The 16,399-nt window shown below is 40.3% G+C and overlaps 1 protein-coding gene across 3 annotated transcripts in view; it reads right to left on the bottom strand.

Moving 5' to 3' along the window:
* Positions 1–1,728: 1,728 nt before the first annotated feature.
* Positions 1,729–16,399, bottom strand: part of LOC126284710 (splicing factor, suppressor of white-apricot homolog) — a 151,936-nt gene continuing 137,265 nt past the window's right edge. For 2 of the 3 annotated variants that reach the window (XM_049983840.1, XM_049983841.1), the window contains exons 14-15: positions 6,615–6,710; positions 1,729–2,453 (exon numbers count right to left, since the gene is read on the bottom strand). In XM_049983840.1, the coding sequence (XP_049839797.1) occupies positions 2,357–2,453; positions 6,615–6,710 (193 nt within the window). In that variant the 3' untranslated portion in view covers positions 1,729–2,356. The remainder of the gene's footprint in view (positions 2,454–6,614; positions 6,711–16,399) is intronic. The other variant, XM_049983842.1, reaches the window with a different exon arrangement.

The following is a 16,399-nucleotide window of genomic DNA, read 5'->3' as shown; positions in this document are numbered from 1 at the left end:
AAGTTGCACTCAACAAGGAATGTCATACATACTGACTCTACATTTGTTACCAAACTGTTATCTTCTGAGGATTTAGGAAAAATTGTTAAATTCTTGTTCATATCCCTCAGCATCACTGTATCTAGCCACGTGTGTGCAAAAATCGTCTCTTCTACCACGCGCAAATGAAAAATTTCAGCTAAACACGCTACAAAACATTTGTGCATCAGATTTGGAGGTATGCAGTAAACAGGGCCACACTTTCACTTATTCCCCCTAAATTTTTGAATAATTCTTGGTTCCTTAACAACATCACTACTGAAACTTCCTGACAGATTAAAACTGTGTGCCAGACCAAGACTCGAACTCGGGACCTTTGCCTTTCGCGGGCAAGTGCTCTACCAGCTGAGCCACCCAAGCACGACACACAACCCGTCCTCACAGCTTCGATTCTGCCAGTACCTCGTCTCATAACTTCCAAACTTCACAGAAGCTCTTCTGCAAACCCTGCAGAACTAGCACTTGTGGGAGAAAGGATACCGTGGAGACACGGCTTAGCCACAGCCTAGGGGATGTTTCCAGAATGAGATTTTCACTGGCAGAATTGAAGCTGTGAGGACGGGTCGTGAGTTGGCCTCGGGTAGCTCAATTGGTAGAGCACTTGCCCCCAAAAGGCAAAGGTCCCAAGTTCGAGTCTCGGTCCGGCAAACAGTTTTAATCTGTCAGGAAGTTTCATATCAGCACACACCCCACTGCAGAGTGAAAATCTCATTCTGGAAACATCACTACTCCCAGTATTGTTACAGCACACATTTTGCTGCACCAGAAATCACTTCATTGTTTATTTCTCAATCTTCCCAAACATTTCCTCAACACACACTTGTTAATGTGTCACACACACACACACACACACACACACACACACACACATTATTCACTAAACAGAGCTTGACACCAATTTGTCATTACAACAGAACACCTGTGCAGGAGCTCACCAGGAAGAGTCATCATGTGATTAGCAAAGATAACGACTGCACAAAACACACCACTTCATACCTGGTTACACATTACAATGAGTGAAGTGATATATACCATACATGGTATATGGTGTAAACAAATTCTATGAGGGGCAGAAAACAACAAGTACACTAACAGTTTATGAAAAATGTGAAAAGAAACATCATTGAGAACTTAAGGAATGATTTTCTCTTGTGCATTCTTTTGATCACTTTATACACTTACAATTATAAATCAACAAAAAATTGCAACATCTTAATTTTTGTCATGTCATTCATAAAGTCGTGATTATTGGAGCTGATCATAATAGCTGGCACCTCTATAGTAGTACCATCATAAATGTCCACTGCCACTGTGACACTGGAGCCCATCCCCACCTTTCCACTGCCACCTCTTCCTTTACAGTACCAACTTAAAATTAAGCATAATTCCCTGCCCCACCCTGAACTTGCTCACTTAAAATGCTTAAACCACAAACATCACCCACCTTTTTTTAAACTGTGGATTTCAATATGATTTTTCTACAAACAATTTTAATTATTTTGCAATGTTTCGTCATTAAAATGTGAAATAAGTCAAAACAATTATTCGTCCAATATTTTCCATAAAATTTAAGGGAACATATTACCTTTCATGACAGCATTTAATAAATGCAGTTTTTACTAAGATTTTGACTTGTGAAGACAACATTTTCATGATATAGGGAAACAAGATTCAGGTAAAAAAAATTAGTTTGTAAAACATGAAAAAATTTATTATTCTGTCAACTAATATCCAATATAAACAATATAAGACAGCTGTACACTTCATGAGAATAAAAATTACAAATCTTTCGTATTTCCAGAAGTATATGGCAAACAACAAAATTCAGACAAACTATATCTGGCAAGGGAGACAGTACTTGCAGACTGTGTCTTGTGCAAAAACTGTCAGAGTTCACACGTAAATACAAAGATGCTTTTCAACACATACAAAATCTTCCCTCCATTTCCATTTGTACATTTGAATGAATGATGGTATATGTTAACCATCAACCTGAAGTTCTTTTTCCACTTCTTCCATAAATACACTTCATAAACTGCACACAGAAGTCAATAGTGCCTCATAATGTGTCTTGGACCAATACTGTGTGCAAGTAGCGAACATCTTCATCTTCATGCTTAAAATGTGTGTTATTATGGAAGAATATCACACACCAAGAAATAAGCATGGGACCAAGTGAGAGCATGTTTATTCTCCCAAAATGGCTGCAATTGCACTGCTGACTACCACTGTTTTCCTTAGTTAATTGATTTTTACAGTGCCACTTTGCCAAAAGACGTTTTACTCACACCTACCTTCCTTGAATGGTCTGGCACTGTTATGAACTAATACTACCTTCACTTGAATGTCGTCTCATACTCTTGTGATGCTTTCTCCGTTTTTCCCTGTGTCGACTGCCAGGGTCCAACTGGGGCCTGAAAGAGCAGATTTCTCACAAATTATTTTTGTAGTTCAGTCCAAAACTAAAAGGACTCCACAACAACACAACAAACTAAGAAAGGCTTAAGAATTCTTTATGGTTGTGGGCATGATACAATGATTTGCCACCATACTTCCAAGAATCAAAAATAGTTCTCTTTGCTGAAGGTGCAAGTATTTCCTACTATAGTCAAGTCTAATGAAGAAACTTCAATACTTAAACAAAATTTTCTTGAAAATAATAGGTAACCTGTAAATGGACTGTCACTGAATTTGGATAAAATACAATAAACGGAACAGTGCCTGACCACACTATTAGAAATAAGGCATGAAGCTAATACAATAACGGAAACATAATATAGTAGTAGCAGTAGTAGCTTTATTCCTCTGTAGATATCTCTTAAATACTAAATTTTGAAGTATTTACATTGATAACAACATGACCTGGAAGTCACAAGTCAATGTATTTACACGACTATAAAACAACCCTGAATGTAATATGAACCTACCCACCTACCCTCCCTTTTTTTTAAAGAGTTTTCTCAAGAAAAACTTATTTTTAACATATTATGAGTAATAAAAAGTTACAAATTGTTTTATTGACAAAGTATCTGTCTAAAACCTTAGCACTGTAACTATACTAAATTTAGGCCATTTATTGATTACCTGCATTTTGATAGTACAAGAAGAAATAAAATAAACAAAAAAAAAAATGGTTACATTAATTTTTATCTTCACAATCTGTTTTTGCTTATAATCCTGTCATCTGGGGTATCACTAATGCTGTTAAATTTGTATTTTTGTTGTAAATATTTGGCTGTTCTTTCCAAACGTTTTGTGATTTTTTTATGTGGTGGTTACTATGGGACCTAAGAACACAGCTTTTTTTCCCAACATATATGTTCGATTTCACTTCTATACTGATGTTAGAATGTTACCATCTTCCTTGCTTCCAAACATATCATCTGCCAGTCGCTCTCTCACTTGCTGCCTCAAACCAGCAGCTGATACAACTCCTTACTTTCCCACCATACCTCACAGTCAGTGTTGACAACACTGCTGTAGGAAGTTAAGTAGGCCACTGGCCCCTACATAGATTTTTCACTGTCGAATTTTGAAGTCAATTCCAATGGATTCAGGCAAACTGCAGTTTAAACGTGGTAGATGTTCATAAAAAGCCAAATAGGCAGTACAGATTCCCTTGATTGTCAGGACACCAGAATCTGCTGCCTGCTCACCATCCCCTCCCCACACTCATCCTAGTACTCAGGCAAACTGGCATGACTATTGCCCCCTCCAATCATTCCATAATGCTATGCTTGAGCAACTGTGAAACACAGCCTACAGTATCTTTTACAATGCAGGTCATATGAAACAACAAAAACTAATATATAAATAAAAGAGCTCACTCAAGATTAATTTGAATACTCAAACTTTCGCTCATCCTGCGATCCAGTGTCATCAGTCAGTGCTATCCCCATGGTGGGTCTTGCCACTGTAATTTATTCTCACTGTAACAATTACAGTCAGTTTAATATAATTTATTTTGTTGTTTGGACATTTGATTCTGGATTAATTTTGTTTCTTGCTTCATCTGAATGTCACCATCCTGATCTACAGCTGATTAAAATGATATAATGCTTTTACTCAGTATTCTAATACATGCACAGCGCCCGAATTTCTCAGTTGCAACGTATTTCGTAAATCATTAAAGTCCCTCTTAAACAAATATAATATTGACTTGCATTCAAAATCAAGAAAGTTTCCTGATGGACAAAAATTTCCTCTTTCAATATTACTTTTACCAGTACATGAAATGCGTCATAAATGTTTGTATACGATATCCATTCAGATGTGAGAACTTTTATAGCAAAACTGTTCAAATCTAGCAAGATTTCACAAGATGATAGAATTTAATGCTATATCCCCTTGCGTTTCACAAGGCTGTTAAATTTTAAGCAGAGCAACAGATTGTTTCAGTGGCTGATTCATAGTTTCTCGTGTATCCCTTGCACTGGCACTGCATGAATCAAATGTCATACAGATTGTTTGGGCAAGGTCAATACCTATTGAGTGTTGTAGCATATTGGGGAAATCATGAGGCTGTTTGAGCACAAGTATCATTTGCCCAACCTACCCTTCTGCATTCTTCAAATATATCTGCATGTGACCTCAATACAGCGAAAGCTTGACTTGTAAATGTAAAATGACCCCTTTATCAATCTATTAAATAATGTAACAATTTTGACCTCAGCAGAAACACCTTAATCTGCAAATCTAAAATGACACTATATATTTTGACTGATGATATTTGGGAAAAAACGTCATCTTATAATTGAGTAAATACAGTATATATCTTCTTGAACCTGTAACATTTGTGTTCTGATAGTGGAGATGTAAATGCCACAAAACTGACTTATTTCTCCTTTTTCTCAGTCACAGATGTTTCAGTGGCATAATATTCTGTCGCATTGGGCATGACGTTTCAATTTTTTACTTCAGAGCTACTAACTCTATTTGCAACGATAAATTTCATAGATGGCTCTAAATGCACTTACATAGTTATAACAGGCTACCACACACAGTTCGCAAGATTTGATGCCACAAACTCTCAGATACCTGAAAAACTGCCGCATTGTGTGTGATAATGAAATTTATTACTTCTTTGCTACTAACTCTATTCACAACACATTTTGCAGATGGTATCCACATATGCTGCTGAATGTGCCTACAAAATTGTATCATTTTATAACATACAGATCAGGAGATATGACATCATAAACACTGAGATACATGAATGGGGAAAACAATAGCCATCTATGAAGAGAAATTGCTGTAAGGACGTTTACAAAATCACGTAAACTCATGAAGTGGCTGTACTTACATATTTTTACATTACACATATTTCTTTGTATGACTGTTTCATAATATCAATGATGTTTTCATGAATACAAAGTAATGAATTTTTTTCCATATTACACAATACGCATGTTTTTGTTTCTAATAGAAAATTGGCAAAATGAATACCTGGGCAGTGCCATGTCAGCGAGTCGTATTACACAACTGTCAAAGACATATTTGTGGCTGAATAATTCTCTCGTGTTGTTCAACAATGAGTAGAACTTGACTTTCAGTGCTACCATTATCAGAAACATCGCTCATACTGGATGTTTCTAATGTCAATCAAATACCTAGGAATTCCTCAGTCTTTATTGTTCCTGCTTGCATGCTGGCCTGTGCGCAGCCAGGCACTCATATGCATAAGTGGGCAGGGATGAGCAAAAGTCTGACATGGAGGCAGGCAAGCAGAAATGTTGGAGGCTACTGGTAGTTCCGCAGTGGCTGGTGAATACATGCAGGCAGGGTCATCAATGTTGTTAGCACATGCACAGAATGTGTGTCAGAGAACTGTCTGGTGTGTAGCCTATACTAGCTGTGCTTGCCCATGAGCAATCTGAGGGTACCCAGCAGTGCCTGCTCCCTATGGAGCAGTGCTGGACCAGCCCATCTTTGTTATCAGCATCTAGTACGCTCAGAGTGGCTTTCAAATGTTATACCATTCATGCAAAAGTGGGTTTGGCTATAATATTTTGTCAGTAAATTTTGATTATGGGCTTTCCTCTCACATTCGGCAAAGAAGTAGCAATAGTTCAAGTTTACAAAAAGGTAATCAAAAATTCTTCACATTTTGTCCTTATTTCCCCAACTGACATCTATTATACACATTGCTCAACAAAAGTAAATTTAAAATAACTATTGTCAAATTCTGACCAAAATGAAGTGCACAGTTTCATATGAAGCATGCTGATATGTTCGCAACTCTAATGCAGGAATATCAGTTTGACAGCCGTTAATTTTTTGTCCCTCTTGTGTAATTTTGATGTTATCACCAGCTTCCAAGTTAATGAGCAGGAAGTAATTTCATTATACAGTGCATTTTCAAGCCCGTATTTTTGTAAATACAGTAGAAAGGATTTCAAATGCGAGTTAAATTTCATACGGCAAAACAGATAGGTTTGTTACCCGCAAGTGAAACTAACATATGTCATGTCATTCACAGAATCACCCAAATTATAAAGTAATTCACAAAATGCACAATAGTATATTTTATTTTTGCAGCTAATGTGCAGAAACTGTATTTTCCATGGGTCACTTACCTTTCTCTTTCTTTCCTTTTAAGTTTTCTTGGCTTCTCATGTTCCTCATGTTTGTGTCGATGTTTATGGGGGGAGGATCCTTTCTTGTGTCGACTACTGTAATGTACAATTAGCAGCAATTACAACAATGCAAGTATGAAATTTTGAGTACCAGAAGAGACAATGAAAATATTACAGCTAAATAAAAAGAGTTATGCTTCAGCACACACTACTTTCAAGCAAACCAATCAGGTAGCAAGAGTGCCAGAGTGCCAAAAGCTCACACTTTATAACAAATGTGGTGTTTCATAAAATTTTGCTGCACATATTGAATGTACGCAACATATTTCACCCATCTGAAGGATTTATATCACAAGTAGGCACATTAATTATTTTTTAAAACTGGATACAAAGCAAGGGGAGACAAACGTAATTCAGGATCTATGTACGATAAATTTTAAGTCATTAAGAGGGCCATTTAGTCTTGACATACAAAAATCACTTTAGAAAAATGAAACTGTTTGCACTGTGGGTATTATGGAAATATTAAAACAACATAGCCAACAGCAACCCCCCTCCCCACCACAATTTGCTCCCAATGTAGTAACAAAGTAAAAAGATGCAGCAAACTGAGAAAAGTGGCAAAACTTAATTTCCTTTCAAATGGTCACTGCATTATTTTTTATAAAGGCAGTAATCACAGGATTAATTTTTGATACACAACAAAGTTACAAGCAAATTCACTTGCAAATAGCAATAAACAACGTAATACACACTCTATGGGTGAAGCAGGTGGAATTCACACAAACATTTATTATCAAGTTAATTTTAGTACTACTTGCTGTCAATAAGCTAAGAGGGACACCTGTTCATTTCAGATTAATGACACACTATGACAGAGCTGCTAACGAGCAGACAAAATATGTCCAATCTTTTTTGTTTGAATATCAACCAAACACGTATACTACTGTCTGGTAAATCAATAACAAAGCTCCACCTTCTGGTTCCTTCTAATATACAGACTACAGTGACAGTTTATCCTGCCTTTATATATCATTTCTACTCCCTCCAAGGCACATATTGTTTTGTTTGTATGCTTCTACCATAACTGTTTGTCCCTCCAAAGGGGTTCTGTGTGTACTTGGAACTCTGTATATTAGGAAGCACTTCATGTCTTTAAGATACGGTTAAAATTAAACACTAGTGCTATATCCACTTTGTAGATTGATACTCCACAGGGGGGTTGCTGGGAATGGTGTAATACACAAAACTCCTTAGGGTCATTCACAGTATTTCCTGTGGAGAGCAAGTTAAACTGTATGTATAGTATATACCTACATAAAAAAAAGAAGAGATGATTAGTGAAGACATCAGCAATGAAAAACCATGAGAAATAATATCAAAATATTCCAAAAACTTGACAAAAAATGAAAATAAGGGCTATTGCTTAGGTGTAGCAATTAAAGTCATTAAAAACTTAACAAATTTTATTTTACCCCAATCGCTCAAGTAGCCTCACAGAACTCTTTGCAATATAGTACTGTATCTATAACTCTTCTGAATAGTTCTGAATGAATAAGAAATCAAATCAATATTTATGACAGATGGTACACAGTACCCATTGCTTTATTCATATTTAACAAATAAATACCACTGAAAAATCCAGGAAGGAAAGTAGCAGTATTATGCAGGCGGCTAAGGAGGGGAAGAAATCCAGTGTGCACTCCGTGTGCATTCTGGGAGGAGTCATTCCTGATGTGGAAAGGGTCCTTCCGGATGCAGGTGGTGGCACATGTCGGCACTAATGACGTGTGTCGCTTTGGATCTGAGGAAATTCTCTCTGGATTCCAGCGGCTATCTGATTTGGTGAAGGCTGCCGGTCTTGCTTATGAGATGAAGGCAGAGCTCATCATCTGCAGCATTGTTGACAGAACCAACTGCGGACCTTTGGTGCAGAGCCGGGTGGAGGGTCTGAATCAGAGGCTCAGACGGTTTTGCGACCGTATTGGCTGCAGATTCCTAGACTTGCGCCATAGGGTGGTGGGGTTTCGGGTTCCGCTGAATAGGTCAGGAGTTCACTACACTCAGCTGGCGGCTACACGGGTAGCGGAGGCTGCGTGGCGTGGACTGGGCGGTTTTTTAGGTTAGAAGGCCTCGGGAAAGTGCGGGATGGGCTGCAATGTCAAAGGGTGCTTGGCAATTACAGGACGTGCTTGGATCAAAGAACAGTCGGAATTATAGTTGTAAATTGTTGTAGTTGCGCTGGAAAAGTCCCTGAGCTTCAAGTGCTAATAGAAAGCACAGAAGCCGATATCGTTATAGGTACAGAAAGCTGGCTAAAGCCTGAAATAAGTTCTGCAGAAATTTTTACGAAGTCTCAGACAGTGTTCAGGAAAGATAGATTAGGCAGAATTGGTGGTGGAGTGTTTGTGTCTGTCAGTAGTGGTTTATCTTGTAGTGAAGTCGAAGTAGATACTCCGTGCGAATTGGTGTGGGTGGAGGTTATACTTAACAGCCGAATTAAGTTAATAATTGGCTCCTTCTACCGACCCCCAGACTCCGATGATACAGTTGCGGAACAGTTCAGAGAAAGTTTGAATCTCGTAACAAATAAATACCCCACTCATCCGGTTATAGTTGGTGGGGACTTCAACCTACCCTCGGTATGTTGGCAAAAATACTTGTTCAAAACCGGTGGTAGGCAGAAAACGTCTTCCGAGATTGTCCTAAATGCATTCTCCGAAAATTATTTCGAGCAGTTAGTCCACGAACCCACGCGAATTGTAAATGGTTGCGAAAACACACTTGACCTCTTGGCCACAAACAATCCAGAGCTGATAGAGAGCATCATGACTGATACAGGGATTAGTGATCACAAGGTCATTGTAGCTAGGCTCAATACCATTTCTTCCAAATCCATCAGAAACAAACGCAAAATAATTTTATTTAAAAAAGCGGATAAAGTGCCACTAGAAGCCTTCCTAAAAGACAATTTCCATTCCTTCAGAACTGACTATGCGAATGTAGACGAGATGTGGCTCAAATTCAAAGATATAGTAGCAACAGCAATTGAGATATTCATACCTCATAAATTGGTAAGAGATGGAACGGATCCCCCCGTGGTACACAAAAAAGGTCCGAACGCTGTTGCAGAGGCAACGGAAAAAGCATGCGAAGTTCAGAAGAACGCGAAATCCTGAAGATGGACTAAAATTTACAGACGAGCGAAATTTGGCACGTACTTCGATGCGAGATGCCTTTAATAGGTTCCACAACGAAACATTGTCTTGAAATTTGGTAGAAAATCCGAAGAAATTCTGGTCGTATGTAAAGTACACAAGCAGCAAGACGCAGTCAATACCTTCGCTGTGCAGTGCCGATGGTACTGTTATCGACGACTGTGCCGCTAAAGCAGAGTTATTGAACGCAGTTTTCCGAAATTCCTTCACCAGGGAAGACGAATGGAATATTCCAGAATTTGAAACACGAACATCTGCTAGCATGAGTTTCTTAGAAGTAGATACCTTAGGGGTTGCGAAGCAACTCAAATCGCTTGATACGGGCAAGTCTTCAGGTCCAGATTGTATACCGATTAGGTTCCTTTCAGATTACGCTGATACTATAGCTCCCTACTTAGCACTCGTATACAACCGCTCGCTCACCGATAGATCTGTACCTACAGATTGGAAAATTGCGCAGGTCGCACCAGTGTTCAAGAAGGGTAGTAGGAGTAATCCATTTAACTACAGACCTATATCACTGAAGTCGGTTTGCAGTAGGGTTTTGGAGCATATACTGTATTCAAACATTATGAATCACCTCGAAGGGAACTATCTATGGACACGTAATCAGCATGGCTTCAGAAAACATCGCTCTTGTGCAACGCAGCTAGCTCTATATTCGCATGAAGTAATGGCCGCTATCGACAGGGGATCTCAAGTTGATTCCGTATTTCTAGATTTCCGGAAAGCTGTCGACACCGTTCCTCACAAGCGACTTCTAATCAAGCTGCGGAGCTATGGGGTATCGTCTCAGTTGTGCGACTGGATTCGTGATTTCCTGTCAGGAGTTTGTAGTAATAGACGGCAAATCATCGAGTAAAACTGAAGTGATATCAGGTGTTCCCCAGGGAAGCGTCCTGGGACCTCTACTGTTCCTGATCTATATAAATGACCTGGGTGACAATCTGAGCAGTTCTCTTAGACTGTTCGCAGATGATGCTGTAATTTACCGTCTAGTAAGGTCATCCGAAGACCAGTATCAGCTGCAAAGCGATTTAGAAAAGATTGCTGTATGGTGTGTCAGGTGGCAGTTGACGCTAAATAACGAAAAGTGTGAGATGATCCACATGAGTTCCAAAAGAAATCCGTTGGAATTCGATTACTCGATAAATAGTACAATTCTCAAGGCTGTCAATTCAACTAAGTACCTGGGTGTTAAAATTACGAACAACTTCAGTTGGAAGGACCACATAGATAATATTGTCGGGAAGGCGAGCCAAAGGTTGCGTTTCATTGGCAGGACACTTAGAAGATGCAACAAGTCCACTAAAGAGACAGCTTACACTACACTCGTTCGTCCTCTGTTAGAATATTGCTGCGCGGTGTGGGATCCTTACCAGATGGGATTGACGGAGGACATCGAGAGGGTGCAAAGAAGGGCAGCTCATTTTGTATTATCGCGTTATAGAGGAGAGAGTGTGGCAGATATGATACACGAGTTGGGATGGAAGTCATTACAGCATAGACGTTTTTCGTCGCGGCGAGAGCTTTTTACGAAATTTCAGTCACCAACTTTCTCTTCCGAATGCGAAAATATTTTGTTGAGCCCAACCTACATAGGTAGGAATGATCATCAAAATAAAATAAGAAAAATCAGAGCTCGAACAGAAAGGTTTAGGTGTTCGTTTTTCCCGCTCGCTGTTCGGGAGTGGAATAGTAGAGAGATAGTATGATTGTGGTTCGATGAACCCTCTGCCAAGCACTTAAATGTGAATTGCAGAGTAGTCATGTAGATGTAGATGTAGTTGCTACTCACCATATACGGAAGATGCTGAGTCGCAGACAGTCACAACAAAAAGACTGCGTATTTCCAATGAAGGCCTTGTTGGCAGAGAGCTCACTTTCTGACAGTCTTTTTGTTGTGCTTATCTGACTCAGTATCTCTGATATATGGTGAGTGGCATTATCCTTTTCATAATATTGTTACAAATCAATACCATTTTATCTCAAAACACAAGTTTCTATTCTGTCTTCTTCGTACTCTTATTGATTTGACATGAAGTCATATGTTACAGATTTTAAAAGTCTAGCCTCTGCAACTTCTGCGCTGTAGATAAATTAAAATTTGAGAGATGAAAACATCAGAAAATTGAATTTTCCTATTTTTGTTCACTAATACTCATGGTATTATATTCTGGGATAGCTCATTGATGAGGAAAGAAGTGTTCATTCCACAGAAGCATGTAAAAATAATAGTATCTGGTGTAGTAAAAGCCACATGTATCAAAATACTCAGGAAATATCCCTAAACAACAAAATTTTGGCAGATTTCAGACTGACTCTGTACACACACAAATTGAGTGAATTTGTTGGAGAGCGAAACATGACATGTCAGAAATCATCAAAATAATAAAAAGATTGCACCATCCACTGTCAATGTCAATGATATTTGAGTCCTGACATTTATCATCATCATTCACAGCACATGAACCTATAGCTTTGCAATTTTCAAAATACTGCAAGCAAATGTAATCCTGAGCTAACTTACGCATGGTATGAAGATAATTCTTAATGAATACCAGGAAATAAAAACAGGCTACATTAACAAAGCAAATGAAAACTATACAAGCACCCACACAGCAGAACCTGCATCTTTTCTCAAGAGGTATAGCAAAGAGAAGCTTCTCATAATTTTGTCAAAATTCTAAGGTATTTCCAAAAGTTCTCAACCTTTGAGAGGGGGGGGGGGGGGGGCGGGGGGGGGGGGGGGGCGGGGCGGGGGGGGGGGGGCGCAGAGAGAGAGAGAGAGAGAGAGAGAGAGAGAGAGAGGTGTGTGTGTGTGTGTGTGTGTGTGTGTGTGTGTGTGTTAACGGTGTAGTGGAAATATTCGAATTCTTTGCCACAGGTCCTTGTCAGTATGCTGTAATTAATAATTTGTTGGATGTCTCACTAGCTAAATTCGTGGAGTTTATTTTGGTTACAAAAGTTGTCATCAGGAGGACGAAACAAGACAGGCATTCTACAGGCCGGACCGTGGAATGTTCGATCACTGAATTGAGTAAGTAGGTAAAAATAAAATGGTTAGGTTGAAGTTAGATATAGTGAAAATTAGTGAAGCACAGTGGCAGGAAGCAAATTACTTCTAGTCAGGCCAGTACAGGGTTAGCAAAACAAAATCAGATAGGAGTATCACAAAGGAGGCCTAATAATGAAGGAGAAAGTAGGAATACAGGTAAGCTATTAGGAACTGCAAAGTGAGTACATTACTATAGCCAAGTAGCAACAACTAATTCTACAGGTGATTAAGAGACCATAAGAAAGTATGACGAGATAAAGGAAATTATTCAAACAGTTAAAGGAGATGAAACTTTGTGATGAGTGACTAGAATTCAGCAGAAGGTAAGAGAAGATACAGGAAGGAAAAATAGGAGAATATGCACTGAGGGAACAAAATAGAGAGGGAGCCCTTAAGTAAAACAATGAACAAAGCATATTTTAACCATCGCTAACGCTTGGTTTAAGACTCATGAAAGAAGGTTGTATATATGCAGAAGACCCAGGGATATTGGAGGGAATCCAAATGATTATATAATTGAAAAACATAGATTTTGAAATCAGATTTTAAACTGTAGAATATCTGCAGGAGCAGATGTGAACTCTTGTCCATAGTTTATTGCTTATGAACTGCAGACTAAAACGGAAAAAAAACTGCAAAAAGGTAGGAAATGAAGGAGGCGGGACGTGGATAAGCTGAATGAGCAGAGTTAATGAGAGTTTCACAGGGAGTTTTAGGCAACACAGGCTCAAATCAGGGAAAGGAATTCAACAGAAAACAAATGAGAAGCTTTCAGAGATGAAACAGAGCCTATCAGAAATTCATGGATAACTCGGGAGATACTGAACTTAGTTAATGAAAGGAGAGAAAATATGCGGAAAATGAAGAAGGCAAAAGGGAAAACTGATATCTAAAAACTGACAGTGGCAGAGGAGGCAAAATGCCTAAACAAGAATAGCTACAGAACAAATGCAAGGCTGAAGAAGCATTTGTAATTATGGTTCAAATGGCTCTGAGCACTATGGGTCTTAACATCTGTGGTCATCAGTCCCCTAGAACTTAGAACTACTTAAACCTAACTAACCTAAGGACATCACACACATCCATGCCCGAGGAAGAATTCGAACCTGCGGCCGTAGCAGTCCCGCGGTTCCGGACTGAGCGCCTGAACCGCTAGACCACCGCGGCCGGCATTTGTAATTAGGAGAGAATGTAGATACCACCTATAGGAGGACTGAAGAGGCCTTTGGAGAAAAGAGAATCAACTGTAGGAATATCGAAAACTCTGAGTGGAGTGAGTGAGTGAGTGAGTGAGTGAGTGAGGGAGTGAGGGAGTGAGGGAGTGAGGGAGTGAGGGAGTGAGGGAGTGAGGGAGTGAGGGAGTGAGGGAGTGAGGGAGTGAGGGAGGGATGGAGTGAGGGAGGGATGGAGTGAGGGAGGGATGGAGTGAGGGAGGGATGGAGTGAGGGAGGGATGGAGTGAGGGAGGGATGGAGTGAGGGAGGGATGGAGTGAGGGAGGGATGGAGTGAGGGAGGGATGGAGTGAGGGAGGGATGGAGTGAGGGAGGGATGGAGTGAGGGAGGGATGGAGTGAGGGAGGGATGGAGTGAGGGAGGGATGGAGTGAGGGAGGGATGGAGTGAGGGAGGGATGGAGTGAGGGAGGGATGGAGTGAGGGAGGGATGGAGTGAGGGAGGGATGGAGTGAGGGAGGGATGGAGTGAGGGAGGGATGGAGTGAGGGAGGGATGGAGTGAGGGAGGGATGGAGTGAGGGAGGGATGGAGTGAGGGAGGGATGGAGTGAGGGAGGGATGGAGTGAGGGAGGGATGGAGTGAGGGAGGGATGGAGTGAGGGAGGGATGGAGTGAGGGAGGGATGGAGTGAGGGAGGGATGGAGGGAGGGAGGGATGGAGGGATGGAGGGATGGAGGGAGGGAGGGAGGGAGGGAGGGAGGGAGGGAGGGAGGGAGGGAGGGAGCAGCGAGCAGCAGCAGCTCAAAGGTGAAAGGAATATATAGAGGAGCTCTGCAATGGAAATGAACTTGTACACAATATTACAGAAAGAGAAAATGAAGTAAATAAAGGTAACAAGGGCTATATGTGCAGCAAGAAAAATTTGATAAAGCACTGAACAACCTAAAGTCATACCCTCAGAATTACTTAGACCCTTGGAAGAGTAGCCACAACAAAACCGTCCCACCTGGCGTACATGATATAACCCTTTCATTTCTGAAATATTTTTGTTTTAATGTTATGAACTTCTAGTTCGATTTAACTTATAGTCTACAATAAGATCAGAACAAATACTAAAACAAAAAAAATTTATTTCTTGTGTGGGTTAAGGTCTACATATACAACATATGCTGTATGCTTCTCAAGTACTTTGTATTTATCTCGTCCCATTATAATTAAATACTTTAGTATTCATTAAATATAATAGAGGGAAACATTCCACGTGCGAAAAATATATCTAAAAACAAAGATGATGTAACTTACCAAACGAAAGCATTGGCATGTCGATAGACACACAAACACACACACACAAAATTCAAGCTTTCGCAACCAACGGTTGCTTCATCAGGAAAGAGGGAAGGAGAGGAAAAGACGAAAGGATGTGGGTTTTATGGGAGAGGATAAGGAGTCATTCGAATCCCGGGAGCAGAAAGACTTACATTAGAGGAAAAAAACGATAGGTATAAACTCGCGCGCGCGTATTTCTCACTTCCAGCCTTGCATCTCAATCTGTCTTAAAAAAACCTTAATCCTACTCCAAACATCACCACTGCTGAAGTTCAGGCTATCCGTGATCTGAAGGCTGACCAATCCATCGTCATTCTTCCGGCGGACAAGGGTTCCACGAGCGTGATACTTGATCGTCGGGAGTATGTGGCTGAGGGACTGCGTCAACTTTCAGACAGCTCTACATACAAAGTTTGCCAAGGTAATCCCATTCCTGATGTCCAGGTGGAGCCTCAAGGAATCCTCAGAACCTTAGGCCCCCTACAAAAGCTTTCACCTGACTATCAACCTCCTGACCCCACAGACACCCCGCACCCCTACCTTCTACCTTCTTCCTAAAATTCACAAACCCAATCATTCCAGCTGCCCCATTGTAGCTGGTTACCAAGCCCCCACAGAACGCATCTCTGCCTAAGTAGATCAACACCTTCAACCCATTACATGCAGTCTCCCATCCTTCATCAAAGACACCAACCACTTTCTCGAACGCCTGGAATCCTTAGCCAATCTGTTACCCCCGGAAACCATCCTTGTAACCATTGATGCCACTTCCTTATACACAAATATTCCTCATGTCCAGGGCCTCGCTGCAATGGAGCACTCCCTTTCACGCCAATCACCTGCCACTCTACCTAAAACTCTTTCCTCATTACCTTAGCCAACTTCATCCTGACTCACAACTACTTCACTTTCGAAGGCCACACATACCAACAATTAAAGGGAACAGTCATGGGTACCAGGATGGCCCCCTTGTACGCCAACCTATTTATGGGTCGCTTAGAGGAAGCCTTCTT

The sequence above is a fragment of the Schistocerca gregaria genome, chromosome 8, assembly GCF_023897955.1.
Source record: "Schistocerca gregaria isolate iqSchGreg1 chromosome 8, iqSchGreg1.2, whole genome shotgun sequence".
Taxonomy (NCBI): Eukaryota; Metazoa; Arthropoda; class Insecta; order Orthoptera; family Acrididae; genus Schistocerca; species Schistocerca gregaria.
The sequence above is the reverse complement of the archived record's forward strand: the minus strand, read 5'-3'. Positions and strand labels throughout refer to the sequence as shown.